General features: G+C 41.5%; 1 protein-coding gene across 1 annotated transcript in view; it reads right to left on the reverse strand.

Annotated features, from left to right (window-relative positions):
• The window catches only part of slc11a2 (solute carrier family 11 member 2), a 43,240-nt gene that overhangs the window by 29,070 nt on the left and 4,170 nt on the right, over window positions 1–10,000 (reverse strand). The window contains exons 2-5 of the mRNA XM_058373410.1: window positions 9,955–10,000; window positions 8,297–8,421; window positions 7,891–8,010; window positions 2,648–2,767 (exon numbers count right to left, since the gene is read on the reverse strand). The exon at window positions 9,955–10,000 is cut by the window's right edge and continues 10 nt beyond it. Of these exons, the coding sequence (XP_058229393.1) occupies window positions 2,648–2,767; window positions 7,891–8,010; window positions 8,297–8,421; window positions 9,955–9,988 (399 nt within the window). The 5' untranslated portion in view covers window positions 9,989–10,000. The remainder of the gene's footprint in view (window positions 1–2,647; window positions 2,768–7,890; window positions 8,011–8,296; window positions 8,422–9,954) is intronic.

The raw sequence follows: 10,000 nt of genomic DNA on the forward strand, positions 1-10,000 counted from the left end.
TGTGGTATAGTGTTACAGTGTTACTGTGGTATAGTGTTACAGTGTTACTGTGGTATAGTGTTACAGTGTTACTGTGGTATAGTGTTACAGTGTTACTGTGGTATAGTGTTACAGTGTTACTGTGGTATAGTGTTACAGTGTTACTGTGGTATAGTGTTACAGTGTTACTGTGGTATAGTGTTACAGTGTTACTGTGGTATAGTGTTACAGTGTTACTGTGGTATAGTGTTACAGTGTTACTGTGGTATAGTGTTACAGTGTTACTGTGGTATAGTGTTACAGTGTTACTGTGGTATAGTGTTACAGTGTTACTGTGGTATAGTGTTACAGTGTTACTGTGGTATAGTGTTATAGTGTTACTGTGGTATAGTGTTACAGTGTTACTGTGGTATAGTGTTACAGTGTTACTGTGGTATAGTGTTACAGTGTTACTGTGGTATAGTGTTACAGTGTTACTGTGGTATAGTGTTACAGTGTTACTGTGGTATAGTGTTACAGTGTTACTGTGGTATAGTGTTACAGTGTTACTGTGGTATAGTGTTATAGTGTTACTGTGGTATAGTGTTACAGTGTTACTGTGGTATAGTGTTATAGTGTTACTGTGGTATAGTGTTACAGTGTTACTGTGGTATAGTGTTATAGTGTTACTGTGGTATAGTGTTACAGTGTTACTGTGGTATAGTGTTATAGTGTTACTGTGGTATAGTGTTATAGTGTTACTGTGGTATAGTGTTACAGTGTTACTGTGGTATAGTGTTACAGTGTTACTGTGGTATAGTGTTACAGTGTTACTGTGGTATAGTGTTATAGTGTTACTGTGGTATAGTGTTACAGTGTTACTGTGGTATAGTGTTATAGTGTTACTGTGGTATAGTGTTACAGTGTTACTGTGGTATAGTGTTACAGTGTTACTGTGGTATAGTGTTACAGTGTTACTGTGGTATAGTGTTACAGTGTTACTGTGGTATAGTGTTACAGTGTTACTGTGGTATAGTGTTACAGTGTTACTGTGGTATAGTGTTACAGTGTTACTGTGGTATAGTGTTACAGTGTTACTGTGGTATAGTGTTATAGTGTTACTGTGGTATAGTGTTACAGTGTTACTGTGGTATAGTGTTATAGTGTTACTGTGGTATAGTGTTACAGTGTTACTGTGGTATAGTGTTATAGTGTTACTGTGGTATAGTGTTACAGTGTTACTGTGGTATAGTGTTATAGTGTTACTGTGGTATAGTGTTATAGTGTTACTGTGGTATAGTGTTACTGTGGTATAGTGTTATAGTGTTACTGTGGTATAGTGTTACAGTGTTACTGTGGTATAGTGTTATAGTGTTACTGTGGTATAGTGTTACAGTGTTACTGTGGTATAGTGTTACAGTGTTACTGTGGTATAGTGTTACAGTGTTACTGTGGTATAGTGTTATAGTGTTACTGTGGTATAGTGTTACAGTGTTACTGTGGTATAGTGTTATAGTGTTACTGTGGTATAGTGTTACAGTGTTACTGTGGTATAGTGTTATAGTGTTACTGTGGTATAGTGTTACAGTGTTACTGTGGTATAGTGTTATAGTGTTACTGTGGTATAGTGTTATAGTGTTACTGTGGTATAGTGTTATAGTGTTACTGTGGTATAGTGTTACTGTGGTATAGTGTTATAGTGTTACTGTGGTATAGTGTTATAGTGTTACTGTGGTATAGTGTTATAGTGTTACTGTGGTATAGTGTTACTGTGGTATAGTGTTATAGTGTTACTGTGGTATAGTGTTAGTGTTACTGTGGTATAGTGTTACAGTGTTACTGTGGTATAGTGTTACAGTGTTACTGTGGTATAGTGTTACAGTGTTACTGTGGTATAGTGTTACTGTGGTATAGTGTTACAGTGTTACTGTGGTATAGTGTTACAGTGTTACTGTGGTATAGTGTTACAGTGTTACTGTGGTATAGTGTTACAGTGTTACTGTGGTATAGTGTTACAGTGTTACTGTGGTATAGTGTTACAGTGTTACTGTGGTATAGTGTTACAGTGTTACTGTGGTATAGTGTTATAGTGTTACTGTGGTATAGTGTTACAGTGTTACTGTGGTATAGTGTTATAGTGTTACTGTGGTATAGTGTTACAGTGTTACTGTGGTATAGTGTTATAGTGTTACTGTGGTATAGTGTTATAGTGTTACTGTGGTATAGTGTTACTGTGGTATAGTGTTATAGTGTTACTGTGGTATAGTGTTATAGTGTTACTGTGGTATAGTGTTATAGTGTTACTGTGGTATAGTGTTATAGTGTTACTGTGGTATAGTGTTAGTGTTACTGTGGTATAGTGTTACAGTGTTACTGTGGTATAGTGTTACAGTGTTACTGTGGTATAGTGTTACAGTGTTACTGTGGTATAGTGTTACTGTGGTATAGTGTTACAGTGTTACTGTGGTATAGTGTTACAGTGTTACTGTGGTATAGTGTTACAGTGTTACTGTGGTATAGTGTTATAGTGTTACTGTGGTATAGTGTTACTGAGGTATTACAATGTTATACAGTTATAGTGTTACTGTGGTATTACAGTGTTACAGTGTTATAGTGTTACAGTGTTACTGCGTTATAGTGTTGTAGTGTTGTGTTAAAGAGTAGTGTTAGAGCACTGAAATGAACTCACAGTGGGATATTGTCGATGACAGACTTCAGCTAAATGCATCCCTGTAACCACGCCCAGTCGAGCGGCCAGACGCTGCAGCAGTAGACCGATGATGGTGGCACCGAGGAGAACCCACAGGAGCTAAAGCAATAAAAACAACCTACAATCAGATATACACACATTAGTGTGTGTGTGTGTGTGTGTGTCTGTGTATGTCTGTGTGTCTCTGTGTATGTCTGTGTGTCTGTGTGTGTCTGTGTGTGTCTGTGTGTGTCTGTGTATGTCTGTGTGTGTCTGTGTGTGTCTGTGTGTGTGTGTATGCCTGTGTATGTCTGTCTGTCTGTGTGTGTCTGTGTGTGTCTGTGTGCCTGCGTGTGTCTGTGTATGTCTGTGTGTCTGTGTGTGTCTGTGTATGTCTGTGTGTGTCTGTGTGTGTCTGTGTGTGTCTGTGTGTACGTCTGTGTGTGTGTCTGTATGTCTGTGTCTGTATGTCTGTGTGTGTCTGTGTATCTGTGTGTATGTCTGTGTATCTATATGTCTGTGTATGTCTGTGTGTGTCTGTGCGTGTGTGTCTGTGTGTCTGTACGTCTGTGTGTGTCTGTGTATGTCTGTGTGTGTCTGTGTATGTCTGTGTGTCTGTGTGTCTGTGTATGTCTGTCTGTCTGTGTGTGTCTGTGTATGTCTGTGTGCCTGCGTGTGTCTGTGTATGTCTGTGTGTCTGTGTGTGTCTGTGTGTACGTCTGTGTGTACGTCTGTGTGTACGTCTGTGTGTACGTCTGTGTGTGTCTGTATGTGTCTGTATGTGTCTGTATGTGTCTGTATGTGTCTGTATGTGTCTGTATGTGTCTGTATGTCTGTGTGTGTCTGTGTATCTGTGTGTACGTCTGTGTATCTATATGTCTGTGTATGTCTGTGTGAGTCTGTGTGTGTGTGTCTGTGTGTCTGTACGTCTGTGTGTCTGTGTGTGTATGTCTGTGTGTCTCTGTGTATGTCTGTGTATGTCTGTATGTCTGTGTGTGTCTGTGTATGTCTGTGTGTATGTCTGTGTATGTCTGTATGTCTGTGTGTGTCTGTGTATGTCTGTGTGTATGTCTGTGTATGTCTGTGTGTATGTCTGTGTAGGTCTGTGTGTCTGTCTATGTCTGTGTGTGTCTGTGAATGTCTGTGTGTGTCTGTGTATGTCTGTGTATGTCTGTGTGTGTCTGTGTGTGTCTGTGTATGTCTGTGTGTGTCTGTATGTATGTGTGTGTCTGTATGTATGTGTGTGTCTGTGTATGCCTGTGTATGTCTGTCTGTCTGTGTATGTCTGTGTCTGTATGTCTGTGCGTGTGTCTGTGTGTGTGTGTCTGTGTGTGTCTATATGTCTGTGTGTGTGTCTATATGTCTGTGTGTGTCTTTGTATGTCTGTGTGTGTGTACGTCTGTGTGTGTCTGTGTATGTCTGTGTGTCTGTGTATGTCTGTGTGTGTGTCTGTGTGTGTCTGTGTATGTCTGTGTCTGTATGTATGTGTGTGTCTGTGTATGTCTGTGTGTGTCTTTGTATGTCTGTGTGTCTGTGTATGTCTGTGTGTCTGTATGTCTGTGTGTGTGTGTCTGTATGTCTGTGTGTGTCTGTGTATGTCTGTGTATGTCTGTGTGTCTCTGTATGTCTGTCTGTCTGTGTATGTCTGTGTCTGTATGTCTGTGCGTGTGTCTGTGTGTGTGTGTCTGTGTCTGTGTGTGTGTCTATATGTCTGTGTGTGTGTCTATATGTCTGTGTGTGTGTGTGTACGTCTGTGTGTGTCTGTGTATGTCTGTATGTCTGTGTATGTCTGTGTGTCTGTGTATGTCTGTGTGTGTGTCTGTGTGTGTCTGTGTATGTCTGTGTCTGTATGTATGTGTGTGTCTGTGTATGTCTGTGTGTGTCTTTGTATGTCTGTGTGTCTGTGTATGTCTGTGTGTCTGTATGTCTGTGTGTGTGTGTCTGTATGTCTGTGTGTGTCTGTGTATGTCTGTGTATGTCTGTGTGTCTCTGTGTATGTCTGTGTGTGTCTGTGTATGTCTGTGTGTGTCTGTGTATGTATGTGTGTGTCTGTATGTATGTGTGTGTCTGTGTATGTATGTGTGTGTCTGTGTATGTCTGTGTGTGTCTGTGTATGTCTGTGTGTGTCTGTATGTCTGTGTCTGTGTATGTCTGTGTATGTCTGTGTCTGTGTATGTCTGTGTCTGTGTATGTCTGTGTGTGTCTGTGTATGTATGTGTGTCTGTGTATGTCTGTGTGTGTCTGTGTATGTCTGTGTGTGTCTGTGTGTGTATGTGTGTGTCTGTGTATGTATGTGTGTGTCTGTGTATGTCTGTGTATGTCTGTGTGTCTGTGTGTGTCTGTGTATGTCTGTGTGTGTGTGTATGTCTGTGTATGTCTGTGTGTGTCTGTGTGTCTGTGTATGTCTGTGTGTGTCTGTGTGTGTCTGTGTGTGTCTGTGTCTGTGTGTGTCTGTGTGTCTGTGTATGTCTGTGTGTGTCTGTGTGTGTCTGTGTGTGTCTGTGTGTGTCTGTGTGTCTGTATGTATGTGTGTGTCTGTATGTATGTGTGTGTCTGTGTATGTATGTATGTGTGTGTCTGTATGTATGTGTGTGTCTGTGTATGTATGTGTGTGTCTGTGTATGTATGTATGTGTGTGTCTGTGTATGTATGTGTGTGTCTGTGTATGTATGTGTGTGTCTGTGTATGTATGTGTGTGTGTGTCTGTGTATGTCTGTGTGTGTCTGTGTATGTATGTGTGTGTCTGTGTATGTCTGTGTGTGTCTGTGTATGTATGTGTGTGTCTGTGTATGTATGTGTGTGTCTGTGTATGTATGTGTGTGTCTGTGTATGTATGTGTGTGTCTGTATGTCTGTGTGTGTCTGTGTATGTCTGTGTGTGTCTGTGTATGTCTGTGTGTGTCTGTGTATGTATGTGTGTGTCTGTGTATGTATGTGTGTGTCTGTATGTATGTGTGTGTCTGTGTATGTATGTGTGTGTCTGTGTGTGTCTGTGTATGTATGTGTGTGTCTGTGTATGTATGTGTATGTCTGTGTGTGTCTGTGTGTGTCTGTATGTATGTGTGTGTCTGTGTATGTATGTGTGTGTGTGTCTGTGTATGTATGTGTGTGTCTGTGTATGTCTGTGTGTGTCTGTGTATGTCTGTGTGTGTCTGTGTATGTCTGTGTGTGTCTGTGTGTCTGTGTATGTCTGTGTGTGTCTGTGTGTGTCTGTGTGTGTCTGTGTGTGTCTGTGTATGTCTGTGTGTGTCTGTGTATGTATGTGTGTGTCTGTGTATGTATGTGTATGTCTGTGTGTGTCTGTGTATGTATGTGTATGTCTGTGTATGTATGTGTGTCTGTGTGTGTCTGTGTATGTATGTATGTGTGTGTCTGTGTATGTATGTATGTGTGTGTCTGTGTGTGTCTGTGTATGTATGTGTGTGTCTGTGTATGTATGTGTATGTATGTCTATGTGTGTATGTCTGTGTGTGTCTGTGTATGTATGTGTGTGTCTGTGTGTGTCTGTGTATGTCTGTGTGTGTCTGTGTATGTCTGTGTGTGTCTGTGTATGTCTGTGTGTGTCTGTGTATGTCTGTGTGTGTCTGTGTATGTCTGTGTGTGTCTGTATGTATGTGTGTGTCTGTGTGTGTCTGTGTATGTCTGTGTGTGTCTGTGTATGTCTGTGTGTGTCTGTGTATGTCTGTGTGTGTCTGTATGTATGTCTGTGTGTGTCTGTATGTATGTCTGTGTGTGTCTGTGTATGTCTGTGTGTGTCTGTGTATGTCTGTGTGTGTCTGTATGTATGTCTGTGTATGTATGTGTGTGTCTGTATGTATGTGTGTGTCTGTGTGTGTCTGTGTATGTCTGTGTGTGTCTGTGTATGTCTGTGTGTGTCTGTGTATGTCTGTGTGTGTCTGTATGTATGTATGTGTGTGTCTGTGTATGTCTGTGTGTGTCTGTGTATGTCTGTGTGTGTCTGTGTATGTCTGTGTGTGTCTGTGTATGTCTGTGTGTGTCTGTGTATGTATGTGTGTGTCTGTATGTATGTGTGTGTCTGTGTGTGTCTGTGTATGTCTGTGTGTGTCTGTGTATGTCTGTGTGTGTCTGTGTATGTCTGTGTGTGTCTGTGTATGTCTGTGTGTGTCTGTGTATGTATGTGTGTGTCTGTGTATGTATGTGTGTGTCTGTATGTATGTGTGTGTCTGTGTATGTATGTGTGTGTCTGTGTATGTATGTGTGTGTCTGTGTATGTATGTGTGTGTCTGTATGTCTGTGTGTGTCTGTGTATGTCTGTGTGTGTCTGTGTATGTCTGTGTGTGTCTGTGTATGTATGTGTGTGTCTGTGTATGTATGTGTGTGTCTGTATGTATGTGTGTGTCTGTGTATGTATGTGTGTGTCTGTGTGTGTCTGTGTGTGTCTGTGTATGTCTGTGTATGTCTGTGTGTGTCTGTGTGTGTCTGTATGTATGTGTGTGTCTGTATGTATGTGTGTGTCTGTGTATGTATGTGTGTGTGTGTCTGTGTATGTATGTGTGTCTGTGTATGTCTGTGTGTGTCTGTGTATGTCTGTGTGTGTCTGTGTATGTCTGTGTGTGTCTGTGTGTCTGTGTATGTCTGTGTGTGTCTGTGTGTGTCTGTGTGTGTCTGTGTGTGTCTGTATGTATGTATGTGTGTGTCTGTATGTATGTGTGTGTCTGTGTATGTCTGTGTGTCTGTGTGTGTCTGTGTATGTCTGTGTGTGTCTGTGTGTGTCTGTGTGTGTCTGTGTGTGTCTGTGTGTGTCTGTGTGTGTCTGTGTATGTATGTGTGTGTCTGTGTGTCTGTGTATGTCTGTGTATGTATGTGTGTCTGTGTATGTCTGTGTGTGTCTGTGTATGTCTGTGTATGTCTGTGTATGTATGTGTGTCTGTGTATGTCTGTGTGTGTCTGTGTGTAAAAACAGTTGGACGTCTCTTTGATATTCCTCTGACATCACTTCACCCAGATGCTGGGGACTCCATTTATTTATTATTTACTAAACTCTATAGAGACTGTAGACTTCAGTCAGAGAGATAATGAAGAGACACACACACACACACACACACACACACACATACATTACAGCACACTGGAACAAACACTGGAATTTGTTTCTTCATGTATCCCAGTTAGGATGGTTTGAACCTCAACGATCAACAACCCAGAGCCTGAAGCACATGAGCCACCACCGCCACCACCGCCTCCCTAGGAGAAATGTAAATGATAATAAATACAAATCTTCACCTTAAACCCTGCTATCGCTCCTGACTGAAGGTCTGACTCGATGTTCCCCGGGTCTAAATAAGCAATGCTCATCAGGAAACCTGGACCTGTGAAGGCCCACAGCTTCCGGAAACTAAACACCTGCAGAGAGAGAGAGAGAGAGAAAGAGAGCGAGAGAGACACAGACATAGAGAGAGACACAGACATAGAGAGAGACAGAGAGAGAGAGAGACAGAGAGACACAGACATATATACATATATATATATATATATATATATATATATATAGAGAGAGAGAGAGAGAGAAACACAACCTAAAAACCCAAAGGTCTCTTACATTATAAATAAGAAATTCTCATTATTATTGTTATTATTATTGTTGTTGTTTTTATTGTTGTTATTGTTATTGAATGTTTGTGCTTCTCACCTGTGTGACATCATCAGGTACAGGGACTTTCTCGTCGAAGTAGGTGGACATGTTGGGTTGCTCCTCAGATGGACTGATGGAGCTGTAGATGGTCTGAATCACACCGTTGTGATCCGGGGATAACTCTAACAGGAAATAAACCACATGCAGGTATAAAGAGTGAGAGGAACACTGACCTTAAAGTGGACGCTTGCTTGTGATGTCCAGTCAGGTCATGTGACTAGTGAGGAAGCTGACTAGTGGATTCTAAACACGTCTAATTAGAGAAGCGTGGTTTATCCAGCTTTATGGTTTTTGTGGTTTATAGAGTTTCCACACACTCCACACTCTCCCTGCTGTAATGCTGAGTGTGTCTGGACACAGTTAATCACGTCCACACTACATGTGGCCTTGACCAGAGCCAGTAAATCATGTGGAGTTACACAACACCGGACGCATTTCTGCTTAGTGCTGAGTAACATGTTCTAATAAAACCACACAGTGTGTGTGTGTGTGTGTGTGTGTGTGTGTGTGTGTGTGATCACTGGAGAAATGCAGTGTGTTCTCTGTGTGCCACTCTCACATGTTGAAATCTGTAATAAAGCAGTAATTACACTTCTGTATGCTGACAGGAAACAAACAGGAGATCATTAAGATTATAGAAAGCAGTAAAATATATAAAGCAGATGTTTTACTATACATCTGTACACAAACTCCTGATCTGTGATCAAAAAAACAGATAAAAAACACACTGGGAGATTTTAGGTCAGAATTCTGACTCAGGTTCATTTAATCCAGTTACAGGTCTCTGTTAATGAGCTTACTCACTCAAATACCTCATTGTTCCTACTGCAGCACTGAGATTCAAACAGCTGTGTGTGTGTGAGACAGAGTGTGTGTGTGTGTGTGAGACAGAGTGTGTGTGTGTGTGTGTGTGTGTGAGACAGAGTGTGTGTGTGTGTGTGTGTAAGACAGAGTGTGTGTGTGTATGTGAGTGTGTGTTTGTGTGTGTGTGTGTGTGTGAGAGAGAGTGTGTGTGTGTGCGTGTGTGTGTTTGTGTGTGAGTGTGAGTTTGTGTGTGTGTGTTTGTGTGTATGAGTGTGTGTTAGCGTGAGAAACTATAATTATATGGATTTAGTGTTGGATTGTTATGTATACACTGAAAGACCACACACACACACAATCAAACACACACACACACACACTCTCTCACACACACTCTCAAACACACTCTCACACACACTCTCACACACACTCTCACACACACTCTCACACACACTCTCACACACACACACCCCTGAGCTGATGGAGGTTTAGAGCTGGTGTATTATGATGATTAATACAGTGTATGAACAGAGTGTAAGTGGTGTAAAGATGAGAATCAATTCCTCTTCATGCCCCAGCCGTTACCCCGAGCCCCAGCTGTCTGTGCACTGCACCAGAGGTTTGTGGGCGTGAATATATGCAAATGAGTTGTGTTAGGATTGGCTCTGTACTTTAACGAGCAACAAAAATAAATGAGACCTGAAGCTGTGATCATTATTCCATCCTGAGAGATCCCTCTTTCCCTCCTGCACGTGTTTCATTTTACACAGCAGGTCTACCCTGTGAGAGACAGACAGCTGTGTGTGTGTGTGTGTGTGTGTGTGTGTGTGTGATAACATTAATCTAATCCTCACCTTCCACACAGTCAGAGTCTCTATTCCCATTCATGGTGGAGTATCT

This window comes from Hemibagrus wyckioides, linkage group LG21 (genome assembly GCF_019097595.1).
Source record: "Hemibagrus wyckioides isolate EC202008001 linkage group LG21, SWU_Hwy_1.0, whole genome shotgun sequence".
NCBI lineage: Eukaryota > Metazoa > Chordata > Actinopteri > Siluriformes > Bagridae > Hemibagrus > Hemibagrus wyckioides.